Source organism: Zalophus californianus, chromosome 10 (assembly GCF_009762305.2).
Source record: "Zalophus californianus isolate mZalCal1 chromosome 10, mZalCal1.pri.v2, whole genome shotgun sequence".
Classification (NCBI taxonomy): domain Eukaryota; kingdom Metazoa; phylum Chordata; class Mammalia; order Carnivora; family Otariidae; genus Zalophus; species Zalophus californianus.
The window spans coordinates 82,147,236-82,171,077 of NC_045604.1; the positions used below are offsets into that span (position 1 = coordinate 82,147,236).

General features: G+C 48.5%; 1 protein-coding gene across 2 annotated transcripts in view; it reads left to right on the forward strand.

Annotated features, from left to right (window-relative positions):
* LOC113932435 (nodal modulator 1) overlaps positions 1-13,953 on the forward strand; it is a 54,158-nt gene extending 40,205 nt beyond the window's left edge. The window contains exons 26-32 of one of the 2 annotated variants that reach the window (XM_027611596.1): positions 1,030-1,113; positions 2,321-2,431; positions 4,451-4,552; positions 5,977-6,096; positions 10,444-10,536; positions 13,344-13,491; positions 13,766-13,953. In XM_027611596.1, the coding sequence (XP_027467397.1) occupies positions 1,030-1,113; positions 2,321-2,431; positions 4,451-4,552; positions 5,977-6,096; positions 10,444-10,536; positions 13,344-13,475 (642 nt within the window). In that variant the 3' untranslated portion in view covers positions 13,476-13,491; positions 13,766-13,953. Of the gene's footprint in view, positions 1-1,029; positions 1,114-2,320; positions 2,432-4,450; positions 4,553-5,976; positions 6,097-10,443; positions 10,537-13,343 lie in introns of both variants that reach the window. The other variant, XM_027611595.1, reaches the window with a different exon arrangement.
* Positions 13,954-23,842: the final 9,889 nt, after the last annotated feature.

Consider the following 23,842-nt stretch of genomic DNA (forward strand, 5'->3'; position numbering starts at 1 on the left):
GAGCAGCTGCCTGGACAGGCTCCCCGGTGGTCCAGGTGCGGGAGCGAGTGGGCAGTGCCGTCCCCTTTTCTGCCCAAGTGACTACTCACGTCCCTTCCTCTCTGGGGTACGAATGGCTCTTTTGAGCTGAACCCAATACTGCCAGTCCTAACTCACCTGTAAAGTCAATGAATGTGTCTACCGGTGATCATGAATTTGTTCTCAGTTTTCAAAAAAACAATAGCTTTATTGTCTCTGTAAAGGTGCCATGTGCTCATTATAAAATAGCTCATAGCAACATATCCCAACGAGCAGAATCTTGAAAGGGAAGAAACACACCCTACAGCTATCAAAGCACACATTATTTTAGGAGACCAGAAGCCTTTTATCCATGCTAGTTTAAAAATAAACGATCACATCTTAGGGTTGTCCCCCGTTAGCTGCATATGGACCCCTCTGAACTTGGCCCGATGCTTTAGATCCTAATGTGTGAGCAGGTCAGTTGTGCTATTGATCGGAAATCGGTTGCTCTGAAAGCTTTCTTAGAGTAATGATTTATTCGGTAAACTTTATGTACGCCTGTAAAATTGAGCGATAGAGTAAAAAGCTTGAGAAAGAACAGATTTTTTTTTTTTTTTTAAGAAGGAAATTCTCAGATCTCACTTGGCAGAAATCGTGTCCACCGTAAGCATTCAGGAATCATGGCTGATGTCACTCCACGTATATATGCAGGCAGAGGGGAGGGGTGGATAGCCACGGGAGAGCAATTTTATCAGAGCAAGCATATTGTGCTTAGCAGTGTTGAAGCAGGAAGCCAAATCTAATTTTTCTTGGGGTTTGAAGGAACTGCAGACCTCCAGATACATGTTCCTTCATCAGGGTGCTTCTAAAAGGGACTCTTAGGAAGGTTAGCAGGCCGCAGACTGGGTCCGGCAGCGGGGTGGCGATGGCGGCGTGGTCGTGGTGAGGGCCAGTGGTCAGAGGAGGCTCGGATGAGGTTCCGGGCAGTGAGCCCCTTTCTAGAGGCGTGATCACTGGGTTTGCTTGCAGCCAGGATGTGTGTACCACGTGCAGCTCAAGGCAGAAGGCAACGACCACATCGAGCGGGCCCTCCCCCACCACCGGGTAATTGCGGTAAGTCACGAAACTCTGCGGGCGGACAGGTGGTGGTATGAGTGCTTCCCCAATCCGAAACGCTTTAGCTCCTCTGGCTAGCTGCCTTTCCTCTGAGGTGGGGGGGGGGGGGGGGGGGGGGGCTCCGGGTCCTAGTTAAGGGTCCTCTTCGAATAGTGTCAACTTCACACGCGGCATCTCCTGTGGGGTTTTAATGAGCGGCATTGCTGTCGTGAATCTGGAGGAGAAATTTGAGCTGTTGTCTCCTCCCTCCCCCCAGCAAACGGATCATTATTCTCCAAGTTGAGGATCTCAAGGTCTAAGTGGCATTTCAGATCAAGGGACGGTAATAAAGACAACGTGGGCTTAATTGGTGGCAGGGCCACCCGATTTTCTTATATCCAGATGACCTTGTTTTTTCCACTGGGGGGGGTGGAGTCTCTTGATATTCTGGATCACGACTTAGCTAATTGATCCGTAAAGAGGCAGCTCTCCCTCCAGGTCACGGGGAGGAGCCCGGGAATCATTTGAAGGGAAGCTTTTCTCCCACGGAGTAACTCATTTGCTAGACTGGAGGGCTTGGGTGGGACGGGGGCGGGGAGGGGCGAGGGGGGCGGGTGCTGCCCCTTGGTGGCTTGATTAGGTGGCATTAGGCATGAAGGTTATGAGGGGTCAGGAGAGGGGTGGGCCGTTTAGGACCACCTGGCTGAGAAGTGGGTTTTCTTGATGTCTTTATGGCATCTGGCATTTTAAATGGCTGGGAGGGCGGCATCTTACAATCCCATGATTCCCTGCCATGGTGGCCAAGGCCAGCGTCACGGACAGTCCTGGGGACCACGGCCTGGCAGGTAGGGAGAAAGGGACAGACGGAAGGGCACACACCCACCTGTGGGGCGGCTCTGCCTCAGCCCCTGCTGATGGCTGCCAGGCAAACACATCTCTTTTTTCCTCAAGAGGCTGGAAAGTCTGGCTTTTGGTGTGTGTGAAATTTCTCTTTAAATTGTTGTCAAATAATGGAATTTTAGAAAGAAAACATTCTGTGCTAGTCAAACAAAACGTGTCTTGGACCAGCCGTAGCCCACCTCCTTACCACCAATTTGTGCCCTTGGACTTGGACTACTGAAGAGGTGAAGTTTGCTATGAAACAGCGCCTAGGACATCACCACCTAGAGTAGAAGCTCTGCTTCCAGCTTCCTCGCCACCAACGTTGTTCCTGGTCTCTTTCTAGGTCGGCAATAACGACATTGATGATGTAAGCATCATAGTTTTCCGGCAGATCAATCAGTTTGATTTAAGTGGAAACGTGATCACTTCCTCCGAGTATCTCCCTACATTATGGGTAAGGCCAGTTTTTTTACGGTGAAAGTGTGTTCTTTTCAGCTCTGAGAAGAGTAGGAGCGGGGTACGTGGGCCTGCCCAGCGCTCGCTTGGGCGCGGACAGACGCGGGAAGTGCTGAGGGCTGAGGGAGAGATCCCGGCGTGTATCTGGGAGAGTGGTTGCTGATGGCCCAGAAGGGAAAGGCTTCATACTTTCAGATAACTCTCTGTTTAGCTCAGAAATAAGTCTTTGGAAGCATTGTGGTTGCAGCCTAACGAATGCTCCATACAACCTAGAATCTAAAGCGGAAAGGTAATTTTAAGGCAGAGTGCCTTGTAGCTTTTAAAATTCTGTCCAGGGTGGGGGCGATGGGCAGGGGACCGGGAGTCGGGCAGTCTGACCAGTGTCCTGCTCACCCCGCTGCCACGGGCAGTCAGTCACTCCATCTTGAGGACCAGGGTTTCCTCTGTGAAATTCGGGAGCTGGGACTCAGTGACCTCTCAAGATCTCTTCAGGTTCTAACCAAATCTCCTTGTCTGCAGTTAATGAAATGTTTATACCCTGCTCTAGCATCCCTCTTGAAAAGTGTCCGTGAATCGCCACGGGAGTGTGTTTTTCAGAGGCGCTTGTAATTTTATACACGATGACACGTTTGACTTGGCTGAGAATGTGCGCTGAGGGTTTAACTCCCCTCTGAACTCGCTCTTCCTTCCAGGTTTACAAGCGTGTTGTTGCCTGTGGGGACTGGGCGGGCAGGGCCCGAGCAGAGCGTGCTGGGTGGGCTGTGGGGCAACCTGCAGCAGACGGGAGGGAATAGCGCCCCCTCGTCGTCTCCACGTGATTGTTGTCCTGTTGGAATCCTGGCCCAGGGTTGGGATCATTTCCCAACTTCCCAGAGAAGCTGGAAGTTAGAGTTACTTGAAATCACCTGGTTTTTAAACATGGTCAGTGAATTCCCATTGGCTCTGAACACCGTATAGGGCACAAGAACGCATGTGTGGTCTTGGATGTGGCCCACTGGCCTCCCGTCTGTGACTTTCGTTTTAGGAAAATGCCTCGTGACTTGCGTGTTCTATATACAAGTGTCAGCTTGGGCCCTGGGGAGGGTGACTGGCTTTCTCCTGTGGCATCCAGGACTGTACCTCCTTCGCCTGTCCCATTGCTTGTGGTAGTCAGAATGAGAACAGGCCAAAGAGAAAGGCTAGAATTACAGGACTGAACTGCTCCTGGCAGCAGCCTGGACAACCAAATGCAAAAGGGGAATGTGTTTTGAGCTTAAGGAATGCTCGTGGAGTTGAAGGTACAGCATATGGAGAGGCCATGCCAGGTGGGCCAGACCCTCAGTGACGTGGGTTGAACCCCAGGCGCCACCACATATAAATTGTGCAACTTTAGGTGGTGGAGGCTTGAGGCCTCGCTATGGGTAATGATGATGCCTGTTCAGAGCCAGGGTTGGTGATGACATATGTACGAAGTGCCTGTTGCTTGCCTGGCATTCACAGCTATAGTATAAGCTGTTCCTTTTAATGTTATCATTATACTAACTGTTACCATCTTTTTTTTTTTTTAAAGATTTTATTTATTTATTTGAGAGAGAATGAGAGGTAGAGAGCGCGAGAGGGAAGAGGGTCAGAGAGAGAAGCAGACTCCCCGCTGAACAGGAAGCCCGATGTGGGACTCGATCCCGGGACTCCGGGATCATGACCTGAGCCGAAGGCAGTCGCTTAACCGACTGAGCCACCCAGGCGCCCTAACTGTTACCATCTTGAGCATTAACTTAAGTTGCTGGAATCGATTTTAAAATCTTAACATCTCTATGCAGGTCATGGAATTGTGAGTCTCAGGCAATGGAGGAATGCATTATGTATTCCGGCTGGGGGCGGGTTGTTTCTCTTTCAAACATCCGTGTTCCCAAAGATCCTTCTCCACCCGCCCCCCCAAGAGCTAAGCCATCCCGAGGAAGAAATGAAGTGTTTGAAATGAAATGTTTATTGTGTTTTAATTTCGAAAGCACGCCCTGCTTTGTTTTCTGCTCTCCAGGTAAAGCTTTACAAAAGTGAAAATCTTGACAACCCAATCCAGACGGTTTCCCTGGGCCAGTCCCTCTTCTTCCACTTTCCACCCCTGCTCAGAGATGGCCAGGTAACTAACACCCGGGGCTGCCTTCTAGCCGTGTCTTCATCTGAATGTCTCCACTTCAGAGTTTAAGGAAAGAGTTTTCTCACCCCCCGCCCAATACCTCTTTGCGGAAACGGTTGACATGCTCTCTGAATCAAGGTTGGGCTCTGTAGGGTTTATGTGTTCTTAACTGGTTCTTTATCTCTTTGCAAAAGTAATACACATCCATGGCAGGAGATTTTTTTGGGGGGGGTGGAAATCAGATACAATCCCATCATCTAGAAATAACCCCTGTTCACGTGCTGACAGGTATCCTTTGGTCTTTTTTCACTGTGTGTGCTTGTGTGTGTGTAAATGTAAGTATACACATATATTTATTTTAATAACGCAAGGCTAGGATTCTTCTGTACATTGTTTTATAGCCTGTACTTTTCAATGAAGAATATATCCGAAATCTTTTCCCCATCCTTAAACCTTTATAACATGGTTTTTCTTGCTTGCACAATAGTCTCTAATACAGGAAATGCTGTGATTTATTTAACCAAGCCCTTAATGGTGGACATCCTTTACTGATTGTAGAATGTTTATTATCAATTGTATTTGGACAGAGCAAGCTATTTTAGTTGTCAAGGTGAGAGCAAACTTTGCAAAGAACTCGATTCTTTCCTGGTGGGCCTGGCATGTGTTTGTCAATAGTGCACCTACATAGGACGTTCCCTGTCCCGGCTTCCTACCACCTGCCCCAGGGATGATAAACTATGGCCCTTTTGGGGCATGAAATGGCTGTAAAATAATGAAATAGGTTGCGATGGACGTTTGGAGTCGCTCCCCATTTCTCGAGACGCCCTTTGCAGGGGCTGCCGTAGGCAGCACGGCTCTGCAGAAACAGCATAGGCTTGGGGTCAGACTCCACCTGGGCTCACTGCCTGCTCTGAGGTGGGAGCAGTAAACCCGACCTTGACCATGACTTAGAGCAGAGCAGGTGTCTGCCTCGTGCAGTGCTCATGGTGCCTAGCATACCGTTGGGGCTCTGGACGGTTCCAGAGATTCTGTGTTCTTAGAACTTGCCAGCTAACGGGCCACTTAAGTGTCCTCCCTTAAAAGTCAACCTCATTTTGGATTGAAAGCAGTCTTTCTCAGTTGGATCATGTATCTCCCTCATCAGAAGTGGCTCGTAATAACTTTCTGTATTTCATAAAGTGGGATCCTCAAAGGACCACAATTATGTCGCCGTTGAATATGCTCATACAAAAGTTCTGCAGACTTTGAAAGCTTTGTCGGAAGACGCTGTCTCCGAGATGCTGGGGACACACGGCTGTCACTGATGGAACAGCCCACTGAGCTTCCTGTTCTGAAGTTAGCGACCTTGGTTTGCATGCGTAGACCTGGGGATTTCTTTAAAAGCATAAAGTCCTTTATATAAGTAACGTCTTCTTGCTTGCGCACAGAACTACGTTGTGCTGTTGGACTCCACGCTCCCCAGATCCCAGTATGACTACGTCTTGCCTCAGGTTTCTTTCACGGCAGTGGGCTACCATAAACACATCACCCTGATTTTTAATCCCACGGTAAGGAAAAGGGGGAGTTTAGAAACAACCGATTGGGGGGGGGCGAGAGAAGGAAAACCGTACAACCTGTGCTCCAGGTTATTAGTGGAGGGAGGACAGCTGTTTGAGGTCCCCCAACTCCGGGTCCCTTTTGCATTCTGGATTTCCCTAGATGCTTTTCTACTTTTGAGAGTGCTGATGCCTTCAGTTCCCTTTGAGGAGGGAGCTATCAAAGAGGGGAGGGGGTGTGTGTAGGTCAGTGGCTCAGGTGTGACTTTTTGGGAGAAGGGTCACCACTATGTCGTGATTGGGGGTGTTGTGGTCCTTCAGCGGGAGGCACGGGACAGCTGACCTGCCCAAACTTCTAGAAACTGGTGCCAGTTTACAGGAAATAGGACACAAGAGCATATAAAGGATGCTGCAGAGATATAGTCAACAAAGTGTAGGTTGCGGGAAACTGTGGGACATTAACCTGGAACCTGATTTATTTGACAGATTGCAAGAGAGAAAAAAAATCCACACGGGGGCGATACCTGTAGATGAAAAGAAAGTTGCTCATTTAAAAAATTTTATTATAGTTACTATTTTTAAAATTTTTTAAAAAAAGATTTTATTCATTTATTTGAGAGAGAGCACGAGAAGGGGGAGCGGCAGAGCAAGAGGAAGGAGCAGGCTCCCCACTGAGCAGAGAGCCCAATGCGGGGCTCGATCCCAGGACCCCAAGATCATGACCCGAGCCGAAGGCAGACACTTAACCAACTGAGCCACCGTGAAACTAGCTTGTTTTATCAGCCGCTTGCAATAAGTAGACGTCATTGGATCCTGTACCAAACAGACGGAAAAACACCAGAACAAACAAAGCACACATTCATGAGATGAATATTTAGATCAGTGCTCCCAGAGCTGGTGTGCAGTAGAATCACCTGAGGATTAAACACACAGCAGCCACAAAAATGGGCTCCAGGGCCCAACCTCACACCTGCCGGTTCTGAACTCGGTAGGTAGTGAGAGTAGAGCCCACGGATCTACAATAAAACCGAAGTCTGGCCTCTGAGCTATTGCATTGGTCACTCTTGTAGGCCTTTTCAGCGTGAAGAGTCAGAATTCTATTTTTTTAAAAAGATAACTGTGCAGAGGAGTATATTTAGCCACTCCTTGTTCCTTTGGAACAGCTGTGTTATATAGCACTCCTCTGCGTGGCTGTTCCGTAGTATGTTCAGTTAGCCCTGCTGGATGGACATTCGCATTATTGCTGATTTTCTGCTATTACAAATAACCTGTTAGTGATCGGCCTTGTGCATGCGTGTGTTTGAATGCTTGTCAGTCCATCTTTGGAATAGATGCTGAGAGGTAGAGTTGCTGGATCACAGGGTCAGTGCATCTGGAATCTTGCTGGACGGGGCCACTTGCCCTCCAGGGGGTGTCCTATTTGCATGCCCACCAGCAATGTATGAGAGCACCCTTTTCCCCAACAGAGTATGTGGTCAGATTAAAGAGTGTTTGCAGACTGGTGGATGAGAAATGGCATCTCCACGTAGCTGTCCCCTGCATTTCTCATCCTTCCACGTGGTTAAGAACCATTTTTGTGTTCCCTTTCTGGGAACTGTTGGCTTTTTTCTAGTTTGTTGGTCTTTTTCATCTGTTTTGGAAGCCCTTTGTGTATGAGGGATTCTCACCCTTTGTGGTATATGTTGTACCTATTTTTCCCAATTTGTTTTTTCATTTTGATTATGCAAACATTTACTTTTCATGTTAAATGTGTCGGTCTTTTCCTCATTGCTTCTGAATTTTGAGTCGTAGTTCGGAAAGTCTCCCCCACTCCCAGTTTTTAGAGGAGTTTCTTTTTCCTCTGGTACATGTATGGTTTCCTTTTGTACATTTCCATCTCTATCCATTTGGGGTCCTTCCTGGTGTAGGGTGTGAAGAATAGTTCCAAATTTATCTTTCCCACATGCAATCAAGTTACCATTTTGTCCTTTTCAAACACCATCCTAGATGAGAGGTAGGTAGGAATCATTTTCCATCATCTAGAGATAAGACCCAAGGAGAGACTGAGCCGTCTAGGTCACCAGCTCATGCACAGCAGAGCTAGGATTTGAACACCACTCTTCTGCTTTCTGCGCATCTCTGACGAGAGGCTTGTGCTCAGTGACTTGGCAAATATGATTTTACCCGAAGTAGAGTTTTTCTGATGACTCCAGAAGGAAGCACTTTCCTCGTTGCTCAGGGTGGAGACCTGGTTAGAAGGTGCCAAAGAGATGAGCATGTAGGGACCATCTGTCCCTGCGTGGAGGCACATTGCCAGCCCAGCGAGACCAGAGGGTCCCCATAAAGGGCACTGGTGGTGGCCGTCTGCAACATTCCCTCCCCCCCCCCCCCCCCCCCCGGCAATCTGGATCCAGGGAGACACTTGGGACACTTCCCAGCTGGTGGCGGGAAGAGACACGCTGCTGGGTGGCAGCCAAGCAGCCACCACGCCCCATAGCTGCTGCCAGGAATGCGTCTGTCACTTCGTTGCATGTGAGACCAGGGTGCCAAGTGACAAGTGCAGAGCGTGCCCACCCCTGCCGTGCAGGGGATCCGCTGCTGATCCCCACAACAGACCTTGTGGGGACGTGCCATTCCTTGCACTTGATGGAAGCTCAGAGAGAAGAAGCCACCTCCACGCAGTTAATCAGTGGAATGCGGTGGTTCGTCTCACATCAAGTGGTTTCTAGAACACTACAGCCTCCTGATGGGTGGCTCAGCGTTGTGCATTTATGAGCATTCCGCTTTACTCTTCTGTTGACATGCAAACCCAGAACCATATCACTGATTTTTTTACTCCGTATTTGATGCGCTGCTTGGCACTTTACGTAGCTAATCTCGTTGAACCTCACATTCCCCTGCAGTGGGTGCCATTCGGATCAGCGCCACTTAATGGTGAATGAACCGAGGCTTCCCGTGATTGCCCAGGGTCACGCGGCCAGACCCAAGACGTGAGCCTCATTGTCTTCATCCCTCTGCAGCATCCCCATTAACTATTTACTTCTGGGGAGAATGTGCCGGGACCCAAGACATGTAGGCAGTGGGAGGTGGAAATCTGTTTCCACCCTGATTCTTTCATTTTTAAGAGACCATCCCATTCTGCCTCAACCGTCTCGGGTAAAATGGCCCCATAGCCCTTCTCCCGCCGAGATGCTCTCAGATGCTTTGGTTGGAGGACCCCATTACCCTGTTCAAAGTTGTTGAGAGTCTGAGAGAGCTTTAGTTTATATGTGTGTAATCTATCTTTATTTATTATATTCCGTTAGCTGTAAGAGTGACGACGTCAACACACCTAGCTTCTGGAAAAGTCCACCGTTCACTTATGAGAGAATGAGAGCAAAAAAGACACATGCTATCTTAGCATTGTCATGAAAATATTTTCACTTTAAAAATCTCCTGAAGGGGAGTTCCCAGACAATACTTTGAGAACTGGTGCTCTGTCCCCTTGTTCTATCATTTTCTGAAAGTTTCCATTTATTTGTTTCCTTTGTGCGGGTGGAGTGAGCTAGGGTGCAGGTTTGTTGGCTAGTACAGAGACCCAACATCTCAGGGGCTTTAGGAAGCTGGAAGTTTCTGTCGTCTGTCAGCATCGAGGACCGAGCAGTCCAGGGATGGTATGGAAGCTCCAAGGTATCGGGGACCCAGTCCCTCCCTTGGGGCTTTGTCATCCCGTAGCACCTCCCCCTTCTCATAGATGGCACGCCTGGCCGGCAGGAGGGGAACACACACCACTGTCCTTTTAGGGAACAGCCTGGATGTGTTACTAAACACTTGTGTTCATGTAGCCTTGGCCAGAATTCCGTGGCTGTCCCAGCCGCAAGGGAGGCCGGGAAGTGCGTGTAGTCTGATGGCCCAGATGAAGGTTGGGGGTTCTGTTGGAAGAAGGGGCAAATGGCCACTGGGACACAAGCAGCAGCCTGCCTCCTCTCCTCACCGGGGCTGATCTCTGGGACCATGTCCTTGGTCACTGTGCACCTGAGCCTAGCATGGCGTGTTCCCTGTACTCCATTGTAGGAAAGAGCCCCTGTGTGTGGCTGGGACTCGGCCCGAGGAGGCCCTCCTCAGCCACGGGGCCTGCTTTCCACAGCACTTGCTCCCCTCAGGTAGGAGAGGAAACATGCCCGGTTACCGGCCTCGGGCTGCCCCAGAGCGGCAGAGAGCAAGCCGGGAGAGTTTGGGTAGCAGAGGATTCACCTGAAAATGTATCCAGGTCACTGCCCTCGCTGCCTGTGGAGAACAAGGGCTGGGTCACGTGGGGGGCCAGATTGGGCCAGGTGGGCGGCAGGGTGGTGGGTGGCGGGGAGCGGAGAGCTGGTAAAGCGGTGCTCTTGGTGTCCACAGAGGAAACTACCTGAGCAAGACATCGCGCAGGGGTCCTACATCGCCCTGCCTCTGACGCTGCTTGTCCTGTTGGCCGGCTACAACCATGATAAGGTAGGAAACCCAGAGGCCTGGTGAGACAGTGCCATGTGCCGGGGGCGCCATCCGCACAGCTGGGGCATGTCCCCTGTTCCAGAAGTTAGCACATTGCAGGGCCGGAAGCGACTGCGAAGGCCTTAAGTCCTGTGCCCCAGATTGCTTGCTTTCTGCCTTTTTTTTTTTTTTTTTTAATTTTTAACTTTTTATTATTCTTTTTTAATGTTTCAGGTTTTTATTTAAATTCTAGTTAGTTAATATGTAGTGTAATATTAGTTTCAAGTGTAGAATTTAGTGATTCCTCACTTAGAGACAACACCCAGTGCTCATCACAGGCGCTTCCTTAATCCCCGTCGTATGTTCCACCCATCCTCCCCGCCCGCAGCCCTCAGTGTGTCCTCCACAGTTAAGAGTCTGTTCCCTGGTTTGCCTCTCTTTTTCCCCCCATGTGCATCTGTTTTGTTTCTTAAATTCCACATATGAGTGAAATCATACGGTATTGGTCTTTCTCTGATTTACTTCGTTTAGCCTTATATTCTCTAGATCCATCCATGTCGTTGCAAATGGCAAGATTTCATTCTTTTTGATGGCTGAGTAGTGTTCTGTTGTGTATACATGTCTATATAGATAAGTCTATAGATATCAATAGATATAGATATGTATACACAACCCACATCTTCTTTATCCATCCATCAGTTGATGGACACTTGGGCTGCTTCCATAATTTGGCTATTAATAATGCTGCTCTAAACCTCAGGGTGCTTGTACTCCTCCAAATCAGTGTTTCTTTTATCCTTTGGGTAAATACCTAGTAATGCAATTGCTCGATCATAGGGTAGCTCTATTTTTAACTTCTTGAGGACCCTCCATACCGTTCTCCAGAGTGGCTGCACCAGCTTGCATTCCCACCGACAGGGCACGAGGGTTCCCCTTTCTCTGCATCCTCGCCAACACCTGTTGGCTCCTGTGTTAATTTTAGCCATTTGTCTGGTGTGAGACAGATGTCTGTGTGATATCTAATTATAGTTTTGATTTGTATTTCCCTGATGATGAGTGGTGTCGAGCATCTTTTTATGCGTCTGTTGGCCATTTGTATGTCTTCTTTGGAAAAATGTCTATTCATGTCTTTTTCCCATTTCTTAACTGAATCATTTGTTTTTTGGGTGTTCAGTTTGATAAGTTCTTCATGGATTTTTAGATACTGAGCCTTTAGCAGATATGTCATTTGCAAATATCTTCTCCCATTCTGTAGGCTGGCTTTTAGTTTTGTTGACTGTTTCCTTTGCTGTGCAAAATCTTTTTATCCTGAGGAAGTCCCACTGGTTCATTTTTGCTTTTGTTTCCCTTGTCTCTGGAGATATGTCTAGCAAGAAATTGCTGCAGCCGAGGTTGAAGAGGTTGCTGCCTGTGTTCTCCTCAAGGATTTTGATGGATTCCTGTCTCACATTTAGGTCTTTCATCCATTTCAAGTCTATTTTTGTATATGGTGTAGGGAAATGGTCCAGTTCCATTCTTCTGCATGTGGCTGTCCAATTTTCCCAACACCATTTGTTGAAGAGACTGTCTTTTTTCCATTGGACATTCTTTCCTGTTTAGTCGAAGATGAGTTGACCATAGAGTTGAGGGTCCGTTTCTGGGCTCTCTGTTCTGTCCCATTGATCTGTGTGTCTGTTTTTGTACCAGTACCATACTGTCTTGATGATGACAGCTTTGTAATAGAGCTGGAAGTCCGGAATTGTGATGCCGCCAGCTTTGCTTTTCTTTTTCAACATTCCTCTGGCTATTCGGGGTCTTTTCTGGTTCCATACGAATTTTAGCCTTATTTGTTCCATTTCTTTGAAAAAAGTGGCTGGTATTTTGTAAAAGGCGAAAGATTTATGCGATCTGAAGAGAAACCAGAGCATGTGGCTGGTATTTTGATAGGGATTGCATTGAATGTGTAGATTGCTCTAGGTAGTATAGACATTTTCACAATATTTGTTTTTCCAATCCATGAGCATGGAAAGTTTTTCCATTTCTTTCTGTCATCTTCAGTTTCTTTTGTAAGTGTTTTATAGTTTTCAGGGTACAGGTCTTTTATCTCTTTGTTTAGGTTTATTTCTAGATGTCTTATGGGTTTTGGTACAATTGTAAATGGAATAGATGCCTTGATTTCTCTTTCTGCTGCTTCATTATTGGCATATAGAAGTGTAACAGACTTCTGTACATTGATTTTGTATCCTTTGACTTTACTGAATTCGTGTATCTGTTCTAGCAATTTTGTGGTGGAGTCTTTCAGGTTTTCTACATAGAGTATCAAGTCATCTGCGAATAGTGTAAGTTTGACTTCTTTGCCGATTTGGATGCCTTTTTTTCTTTTTGTTGTCTGATTGCTGTGGCTAAGGGTTCCAGTACCATGTTGAATAAAAGTGGTGAGAGTGGACATCCCTGTCTTGTTCCTGCCCGTAGAGGAAAAGCTCTCGGTTTTTCCCCAGTGAGGATGATATCCGCTGTGGGTCTTTTATGTGTGGCTTTTATGATGTTGCGGTATGTTCCCTCCATCCCTACTTTGTTGAGGGTTTTTATCAAGAAAGGGTGCTGTACTTTGTCAAATCCCAGGCCTCCTTTCAAGGCCATTAACCTCTTATGACATCTTCCCTAATCCTCAGTTGCCCTCTCTCTCCCGACCCTCCCCAGTGCAAAGGTCTCAGCTTTGTCTTGAACCTGGGTGGTGGCCTGGCAGAAGAAGGAGGTATACGGAGATGTGAGGCTCCAGTGTCCCTCTGCGCAGGTGTTCTCCTGGCATCCCCTTTTCTCACTCTCTCTCTCTCTCTCTCTCTCTCTAGCTCATTCCCTTGCTGTTGCAGTTGACAAGTCGACTGCAGGGCGTCCGAGCTCTTGGCCAGACAGCCTCTGACAATAGCGGCCCAGAAGATGCAAAGAGACAAGCCAAGAAACAGAAGACAAGGCGGACGTGAGGAGGAAGAGGGGCAGGTGAATCTCAGTCAGGACAGGCCACCGCCAAGGGGCCACCACCCGCCCTTGGCGTCAAGGGTGCATTTGACTGAGCTCAGCACGAGCTTTCTGCCCGGGCCTGCCTTCCACCCCCCCTCCCCAGCCCCTCGGTGCAATGCCATGAATAGACCCTCCTGTCACTCTGCTGAGCACGATTTATTTTCTGAGTTGAAGATAATTTATTATTATTATTTTTTGTCAAAAAGTATTTAAGCTGTGCTAGTGGTGTGAGAATGTATCTCTTAATCTTCAGCATTCGGTTTGCAAGAATTCCAGTAAACTACAGGTTTTCGGTCTGCTCATGAAGGGCCTGTCGGATTTGCCTTGTTCCTTAACTTCCCTCTGCGTCTGTGATCCCTGCTGGAAACCGCACAACCTGTAACTACTACTAGGAGGGTTTGTGAGGAGGTAAAAATCAATAAAGTCTCCCATTCATGTGTGTGTTGTAGTGCATCTCGGATGTATCTCTTCCATGACGTTGCCATAAAGCAGGGGTCACGCAGGTCCTGAGGGAAGGGCCGGCGCAAGAAAGTCCTCAGCAAGGGGGAGGTGGCCCACGGCAGCCGTCTTTGGTCTCAGCGGTAGGAGAACAGGGGAGGGAAGGATTTGTGGTGACATGAGGCAAGTGCCCACCCAGTCTAAAGGAGGCGGAGCGTCTGGGCTCCAGCTCACCCGTGCTCTGTTGGAATGTGTGTGTAGCGAAGCCAGAAAGACAACATTTTGGGTGAAACCGAAGTTTTAAGTGTTCGTGATCAATTCAGTTTATTTAAAAAAAAAAAAAACACCACACAAACCGAACAAAATGCATCTGTGGGATGGGTGAAGTTGAAGCCTGCGCATTTGCGTAAGGGATCCACAGGAAGTCCCAGCATTTGCTGAGTACCCTGGGGATGTGAGGGTCGGGGGAGCCAGTGACACTCAGGCCGAGACCACATCTGCTTCCTTTCTTGTTGTATCCCTAGCTCTTAGCGTGTACTGAGCATGTGTAAGGAGTGAACGCGTGCATGCACGCATGGATCTGTAGGCACACGGCGCCTGTCTTCACGGAATGCACCCATCACTGAGTGGAAGACCAGCCGCTTAGGGGACAAGGACCATGTGGTGGCCTGAGGGCCTCTTGGCAGAGGAAGCTCAAGTGGCCGTGGGGGCCTGGGGGCACAGAGCAGGGGTCTGATCCCCCTGAGTGTTTACAGAGGGCTTCCTGGACGTGATGTTTAAGTCCGGAAGGATAGGGAATGGAGAGAGGAAAAAGAGCATGCAAGGTCTTGTTACGTGTCGCTTGCCAATGCAGGAAGTCAACTCTCGGAGATCTGGGACAGATGAGCTACATAATCCAATTCTTGGAGTGTTTTCTAACTCCTATTCCAAGTGGACACCCAGAAACATCCCTTTTAAATGTTAATGGGGCTTTTTATTGACATGGTGTAAAGGTTAAGAGTTTGTGGAAGACACTACTAAATGTCACTACGTTCCAGCCAGTTCCGGCTGTTGCCGGTAAGTGGCAGTGTTCCCCCGCCACTGGCCGCGGGTCACCCGGGGTTGTGCCCACGCTTCTAAAGGGCTCTGCTCCCGGTGGGGAGAGAAAGCGGATGCGTTTCTCAGTTCATTTGAAAGGTGGGCTTACTCTCTTGTCTGTAATTTTCTCATATTCGGGCACTCTCGGGAGAGAATTTCTCTGATTCCCCTGGGAGGTGGACAGGTTAATGGTGTTAGAGGATTTTGAATGGGACCAGATTTCCCCGAGAAATATATTTTTTTACCCTGGGAAACTTTTTAAGTATCCGAAACGGTGGGTTCTTCACTTCCACTGCTTGCACATTTTTGCTTATTGAAGCGGCCATAAAACTTCACTGAGGACAGCCCCAAAGACCTTCAGGGAAGTGTCATTCTCAAGTGCTGGCTTCCCTTGGCTCTTGTGGGTTTTCTTTTTTTTTGTTTTTTTTTTTTTTTAAGATTTTATTTATTTATTTGACAGAGAGAGACACAGCGAGAGAGGGAACACAAGCAGGGGGAGTGGGAGAGGGAGAAGCAGGCTTCCCGCCGAGCAGGGAGCCCGATGCGGGGCTCGATCCCAGGACCCCGGGATCATGACCCGAGCCGCAGGCAGACGCTTAACGACTGAGCCACCCAGGCGCCCCTCTTGTGGGTTTTCTTGTTTTGAATGTTGTCAAGCCACCAGCCAGGAGGACTGTTGGGCGTGGGGGGATGGGAAGGGCTGAAGGTGCGCTGGAGGGGGAGGGGCTGGCTGCTGCAGGTGGGCAGAGGGAGGAGGCAGTCCTGTGTTAACTATGAATGGTCTTCCTATGAGGAAAGAAGATTCGTGAGAGTAGGCCGAGGTAAGCGATTGCCGTTCTGGGGGAAGAGCACCAGCAGGAAAGACCCACCTTCCTTGAGTGGCCACCATGTGCAGGACACCGCGTGCATGGTTCGTTGGATCTTCGTGACCTTGTGAAGCATACGTGTTTCAGTCCCATTTTACAGAGGAGGACACAGACTCAAAGATCTCACAGCTATTAAGTGGCAGAGCTGGGAGTCGAACCCAGGACAACAGTTAACTGTGAGTGGAGTCTGGGAAACTAGCCTTTGGCTTCTGCCGATCTGTCGTGCATCTTTAGAAGACAGACACCCAGGAGTGTCAGGCCTGACATCATCCCGATTTGTAGGCCCTACCGAAAGAGAACTTCATCTTGAGGCAACATGTGTCAGTGCTGGGGAAGCGGCAAATTACAGAGTCGCTGGGGCCTGGCAGACCTGAGCCATGCCTACATCATGCCATTGGCAGCCACCATGACCGGGATGCTGCATTTCCCAGAGTAGGAGGTGTTGCATGAGCAAAACCAAGAGAAGTCAGCTCCACTTTCTTTAAGACTTGATGACAAGGCCTGGTTGAAGTCACCCATGATTTGGGGCTTTATCTTTTCATTAGCAAAATGACCGAGACCTTATCATGACATAGAGGAGGGAGAAATTAATCCAACTGTGGACTTACTGTGTGCTAGGCCAGGAGGCTCCTTTCCAACCCTGGAACTTGGTGGAGTGGGGGAAGGTAGGATGTGACCTCTCCCTCCCTGCTTCTCAGTGTATCATGAAGCGTGATACAACGGTGGGATCGTGGTTAGATCATTAACATTTTTTTTTTTAAGATGTTATGTATTTGACAGAGAGACACAGCGAGAGAAGGAGCACAACCAGGGGGAGTCGGAGAGGGAGAAGCAGGCTTCCCGCTGAGCAGGGAGCCCGGTGCGGGGCTCGATCCCAGGACCCTGGGACCGTGACCTGAGCCGAAGGCAGACGCTTAATGACTGAGCCACCCAGGTGCCCCAACAATTAACATTTTAACTGTACTCCTGCTATAATGGACACCTGGGGTCATTTAAGATGCCACCTGTTTTCATATCCTTTTGGATGGATGAATTTTTTTTTCACTGTTCCACTGTGTAGAGGAAAACAGCACCCTCCCTTGCATTTGCTTTTTGGAATTTGAAGATTTTGTAAAACAGATGAATGCGTTAGAACAAGTGGTCCCCAGATCTGTGCAGAATACAGGCCTCCGGAGACTGCTGGCCGCCCCTCCCTGTCTAGTCTCTGCAGGCAAGCCGTTGGCAAGGGGAAGGAGGCCCACAGCTGTGCATTTTCACCCTGTGATGGCTCTTTGAGCTGAGAGAAAGAGGTGGCCAACAGCCGCTGAGTGGTCAAAGTTGGGATGGGCCTCTCTTGCCTCCTTTTCCTAGGCTGGGGTGGACAGGAATAGGGAGAAAGAACATTTTTCTGCCTACTAAAAATGCTTCTTTCCTTTTACACTTGCAAGAGTGCCTCACCTAAGTGATGACTCATACTCAATTATAGTGGCAAACAAAGATCTGTTCACATCTGAAGATGAGCTCTAAGACTTGGATTGGTTGAGTGCAGGGGTCTGCCAACTATAGCCCTGGGGCCAAATCTGCTTTTCCACCTGTGTTTGCAAATAAAGTGTCATGGGAACACAGCCATCCGTGTTCATTTACAGACTGTCCATGGCTACAATGGCAGAAGTGAGTGGTTGTGGCAAAGATTAGTATGGCCTACAAAGCCGAAAATCCTTACTATCTAGTCCTTTCAAGGAAAGGCTTGTTGACTTCTAGTCTAGTGGGTGCTTTGTAAAGTTTGATCATTAGGGGGAGTCATTAAGTTGTTCATGTATTAACTGAGCATCTAGCCTGGGCCTGGCACTGCTCTGTGTACTGGGGATTTAAGGGTGAGAAAGAGCAACCAGGCCTCACCTCTCCTGAAGCATAATGCTGATGGAAGGGAGGGGCAATGAACAAGTAAATGAAATTTCTTGGATAATGATAAGTGTTATTAAAGTGGAACAGGTGATGTGATAGAGGGTGACTGGTATCAGGGAAGGCCACTCTGAGGAGGTGAGCTTTAAGCTGAGTTCTAAAGAAGAGAAGGAGTCAGGTATGCCACGATCTGCAGGAAGAGTTGCTCAGGTGCAGGGGTCTGTAACTGCAAAGGCCATGAAGAGGAAATGAGCTTCATGAGTTTGAGGAACAGCAAAGAGGCCATGCCCTGGGATAGTTTAATCTTTAGAGGATGGGCAGGAGGAAGGAACTGCCAAGGAAACCAAGAGCAAGTGGCCCCTGACGGGGGTTAAATCCAGGAGAGGGTAGCGTGCAAGTGGTTGGTGCTCCATCCACTTAGTGATGAATGAATGAGTACTCATTAGTAATACTACTGGTCATGATCAATCCACATGGACTCATATGGAGACCATGTCAGCAACTCATGCTTGTCTTCTCTTTAGGATGAGCCATATGAAACTGCCATTTTTATAGGTCAAAAATGGTTGAATAGTCAACGTACCATACATGTATACTGAAATTAAATAAATAAATGGATGGCGGATGGCGGGAGGTAGGTTTCTCACTATTGGAGTAGAAGGTGACAGGCTACAAAGAGAGAGCTAGAATGATCCATGTGGGAATGGATCAGAGTTGGAGACACTGTATGAGCTCATGTTTACCTTCATATATACAGATGGTTGCACGTAGAAATATTTATACATATGTGTGTACACATAGTTTAGTTCCCTGCTCTTTCGGCTGACAGAGAGAGGGAGAGCACAAGCAGGGGGAGCGGCAGGCAGAGGGAGAGGGAGAAGCAGGCTCCCTGACGTGGGGCTTGATCCCAGGACTCTGAGACCATGACCCCAGCTGAAGGCAGACACTTAACCAACTGAGCCACCCAGGTGCCCCCAAAACGCCACATTGATGGCGGTATGTCCCAGGGACACAAGAGCCAACTGAAGGAGCTCCCAATGGTCAAAGCTGGAACAGTCTGAACACAAGATAAAGTAGCATCGGATTATAATCCAAAGTATAAAATAAGTACCTCTGATTCCGTATTGATATAAATAAATGAAGAAGTAAATAAATGATAGAGAAGAGACAAATCTGTCTTGTAATAGAATTCCAAATTTATGTAGCTCCTCCACCCTCCAGGAAATGGAGGATAACCCCCACTCCTCAAGTGTTGACTTCTTGTAATGGCTTCTTCCAAAGGGACCGTGTGAAAAAGAGGGACAAAGAACACTTTGTAGTGAAGAAAACTGACACAACCTCAGCCACGTGGTCAAGGTCAAGGTCAACAGCTGTAAGTCATCTTGGGAGTGCATACCCTTGATACGAAGTGATGTCAATGAGATTCCTCTGGGATCTTTCTCCTCAAAATACACAAGTCTCATCTAATGATAAAAATATCAGACAAATCCCAGTCGAGGGACATTCTAACAAAATACCTGACCAGTATTCCCCAAAAGTGTCAAGGTCATCAATGTGGTATCCTGGCATAGAAAAGAAAAGGACATTAGGTAAAAACTAAGAAAGTCTGAATAAATAGGCACTTTAGTTAATAATAATAATAATGCATCGATATGTGAGGCACACGGGAATTCTGTGCTATCTTCACCATTTTCCTAAAACCATTGTAAAATGAAAAGTTTAAACATTTATTAAAAAAAAAAAAGTTGAGCTCCCAGCCTTAGCGCCATCTCTTGGAAACCTCCACACCATGAGGGCCAAGTGGAGGAAGAAGCGAATGCACAGGCTGAGTTGAGAAAGAAGAGAGAGGAGGCAGAGGTCCAAATAAAGCACTAGCTTGTGCTACAGAAGCAGAAATAAGGAAAGGCCCAGGGGCAGGGACGTTGGGACAAATTGTTGGACTGCATGCTTAGTTTCTAGAACTTGATTCAGTGGATCAACAACATCCATCACCATCTGAAGGGAATGACCACCCCCCCTTTTTTTTAAAGTAGGCTCCATGCCCAGCGTGGAGCCCAATGTGGGGCTTGATTGACCCTGAGATCAAGACCTGAGCTGAGATCAAGAGTCAGATGCTTTAATCAACTGAGCCACCCAGGCTCCCTGCAATGACCACCTTTGAGACACCCACCTTGCTCATGCCAAAACAGTCCCTTTTGGTCCTTTGCCCAGGACCCGTGACTCTTGGGACTAATTCTGTTTTCATTTGTGGCTGAATGTAACACGTGTACAATAAATCATCTCTTCTGCCGTCTTAACTGAAGAAAAAAATGCATACGAACACTAGCAGTGTCATATGCTGGACCTAGTACTTGTGTTACCTGGTTTAGTTTGTGAGCATGAATTTGTATCATGCCATCTAAGCTCTGTCACCTGACCCTCCCATAGCCAATGACCCCGAAGTAAGAGACAAAAAACCAAAGTCAGGAAATGGCCCAGCATGAAGACTGCATGCATTGGTGTCCCCGAAATTGCCAAGGAAAAGAGAGGCAGGGGTTAGCAAGCTAGAGCCTGAGGGTCAAATCCATTTGGCCACCCGTTTTTGTCAATAAAGTTTTATTGGAACACAGCCGTGCTCATTCACTTCTGTATTGTCTGTGGCTACTTCTGAGTGACAACTGCAGAACTGAGTCATTGCAACAGAGATCGGATGCCCCCCAAAATATTTACTGTCTGTCTGGTCCTGCAGAGGGGACCCAGGTTCTGTCATCCCTAAGCAGGGAAGGGCGAGGAATCCCCATCTCGGGACAAGTCGGTCTTTTAAAAAGAGCGCACACAGCTAGGCAAAGCCCAAGGTTCTTTGGGACTGAAATGGATCATTAATATTGAATGTTTACAACCTACTTGCTCCAGATGATTCAGTTTAATTTCTCCTGTCTGTCGTAACAGAGCTCCCATGTGCAGGGGTCAGGGCTGTATGTCTTCATTGGCTTTCTGAGGCTTCGGAGCCTATTGATTCTGCGAAATGTACATTTCTCTGAAAAGAACGTCTCTTGACATGACAGGAGATCACACATTGCTTGTTTCCTGCCCCTTTCACTCCCCTCTGAACATAATAAAATCATGATCCCAGCATCTCTGAGGGACCCTCACGTATCTTGGAGGCAGGGCTCCTTTTTGCTTGTTTTCCTTCTAAATCTCTTTCAAGCCAGTGAGGCAGGGTAGAAATTTTTACTGGCTTTAGAGCCAGCCAGATGCGAGTGCAAGTCCTGTGTCTGTTACTTCCTGGGCTGTTTGATTTTGGCTGAGCTACCTCATGTGCCTGAGTCTTAGGCTGTTCTGTAGTAAAACGGGGATGATGGTTGCAGTGCAGGGCGCTTCTGAGGATTCGGGCAACTGATGCTTCCAGAACAACCACTACGGGGCTTGCTGCGTGGTATCATTCCTTCGCAGAGGGATGGCATTCGGCTGGTATCCGCTGGTGTAGCTGTGACCATGTTTTACAGCCAGCCATTGGGGCTGATTGGTCCGTGCCCATGTCATGACAGGTGTTCAATATCTGAGAAATCATCCCTGGGGAGAGACAGATTCTCCTCTTCCTTTTAGGTCCTCAGACAATTTCACTGGTCTACTCGAGTGCAGACCCTAGTTAGAGCCCAGCTCCCCTTTACCTGGCCACCTTTCCCTAGCTACTGGGAGCGTGGGGTGCTATGAGCTCACAGCTGGGCCCTGTTCCAGAGAATTGTCCTCTTCAGATGGGAGCCACCTCACCCTGGAGGGGATGCCATGCTCCAGTGACTAACCGATATAGCAATAGGGGTTGCTGGCCCCTGACTCATGGTGGCGCAGTCTGTGAGAAAGGGCTCCCGGGGCGGGGAGAGTGGGGGGGAGTCACACCAAGGCGAGGCCGGTTCTCTTGGTTCCTCCCCGTTCTGCTTCTTGTGGCCTTCACTTCCCTTCTCTTGAGAGCCCTCCCTTAAAAACCCACAAATGCCCAAGTCCATTTGCAGCTCTGCTTCTAGGAAATCTGGCTCAAGACCATCAGTGTCTTGTTGTTACAGACCTAGATCTTTCTGCCACAACCGTGGTGGATACTTGGGGTCCGAGTGAGGAAGGGTCTGAGGGGTCATCTGCATGGAGCTGGTTTCGTGGGGTTTGCAGGCAGGCAGGGACCCTGTGGGGGATGGGACTGAAGGGTTTGGTCAAATATCTTTGTCTTTGGAAACATGCAAAAAAAATCTGGGATCAGACTCCAGGATTTCTTCCACACCATACCATGGCCCTGTTGCCTGTTGTGCTAGTGGAAGGCACTGAGTTTAGAAGGAGTGTATCTCTATGTGTGATATGTGAACGCAGCTATTTGTGTGTACATGCATTTACGTGTGTGGCTCTGTGTGTGTGCATGTGTGTGTGTGTGAGCCCCGCTCTGGCCCAGGGCGTCTGCCTGGAGTGGTCCAGCCTGTCCCTGCTCCAGGACTCTCAGGTGGTGGACAGTTGGCAAATGAGGAGGGCACTGCGATGCCTTGTGCATCGGGACTCCTGACCATCCCCACCATACTGGGCCTCTTGGCCTCTTGGGCACCACTTGACCTCTGCTGGCTTTGAAGGCCTGCCAGAGATGCCATCTGATCTGGGAAATGTTCTCAGCCTGGGCACAGCCCGCTGACCACTGCCTGCTGGTGACTTCTCCATCCAGGAAAACAACACAGCCTGACCTGAGTGAGCACTGGGAGGGGGCCACGTCTTGGCACAGGCTGCTTTGGGGTCAACCTGGTTTCTGGACCTGGTACTGCCACTAAGGTGTAGAGGAGATCGGGTCAGTTACTGGCCACTGGCTCCATCCTAAGCCTGACTAGGGGAGAGCTAGCCTCTCTCTGGGTTTGCCCGGTCTGGACCACCTCTGCCCAGGGGTTGGGTTGGGGGAAGACATGAATGTCTGGAGCGGTGTGGTATTAGTCAGCCCTCATGTTTGCAAGGGTTAGAGACCTAGCTCGACCTAGCTTAGGCAAACATGTCCAAAATCCAAGGAAGGGCAGGATGTAGCTGTGCTTCCGGATGGAACCCTTGGAACCAAGGACTGAGCTCCTTCTTTACTTAGGCACAGAACTGAGTTTGTCGTCTTTTTCTCTTTTGATTCTCACACTGATGAAGGAACTGAGTTTCAGAGCAGTTAGGTGACCTCCCAAGATCACACAAATCATCCTAAGTGGTGTCCCTGACCCCAAAGCCTGAGCTGTTAGCCCCCAAGCTTGTATCAAGGTATTAGTTAGGGTTGGCTAAACTGCTGTAATAAGTAGACCCAACACCGAATGCGCACACACGACAGAAGTTTCTTTCTGATGCGTGTTTACAGTTCAGGATGGTTGCAGGTGAACAGGGAGGGCTTGGTCTGTGTTACACACAGTTGTGTGGGGCACAAGCTCACAGCGTCTGTGCCATCTCCAACATGTGGCTTCTTTTTTTTTCAAGATTTTATTTATTTATTTGACAGAGAGAGACACCGTGAGAGAGGGAACACAAGCAAGGGGAGTGGAAGAGGGAGGAGCAGGCCTCCCACAGAGCAGGGAGCCCAACGTGGGGCTCGATCCCGAGACCCTGGGATCATGACCTGAGCCGAAGGCAGGCGCCTAATGACCGAGCCACCCAGGCACCCCAACATGTGGCTTCTAAGGTGACCTTGGAGACACAGCATGGTGGAGCACATGTGGTAGAATTTTATGGACCAGAACAGGAAGTGGCACATCGGTTCCATTCGCCTTCCATTGACTCGAGCTTGCTGTGTGGCTCCCCCTAGGTGGGCTGCTGGGAAATCTGATTAGCTGCGTGCCCGAGAGAAAGGGAAGGACCAAAGCTGATGGGTGGCCCATGATAAGTATTACCATCCTTTCTTGCTCTCTTCTTGTCCTTGTTCATAAGTAGTTTTCATACTCAGAGCCATAACATATATTCTAGTTTATTTCTTTCATTTATCATAATCCTTTTTCTGTATGGCTCCACTGAGTTTCCTAAAGATCATGGTTATGGGCTGTGTATACCAATTGTTGGACAGTTAACCTGTTCCAGGTTTTTTTCAGATAATAAAACAGTAA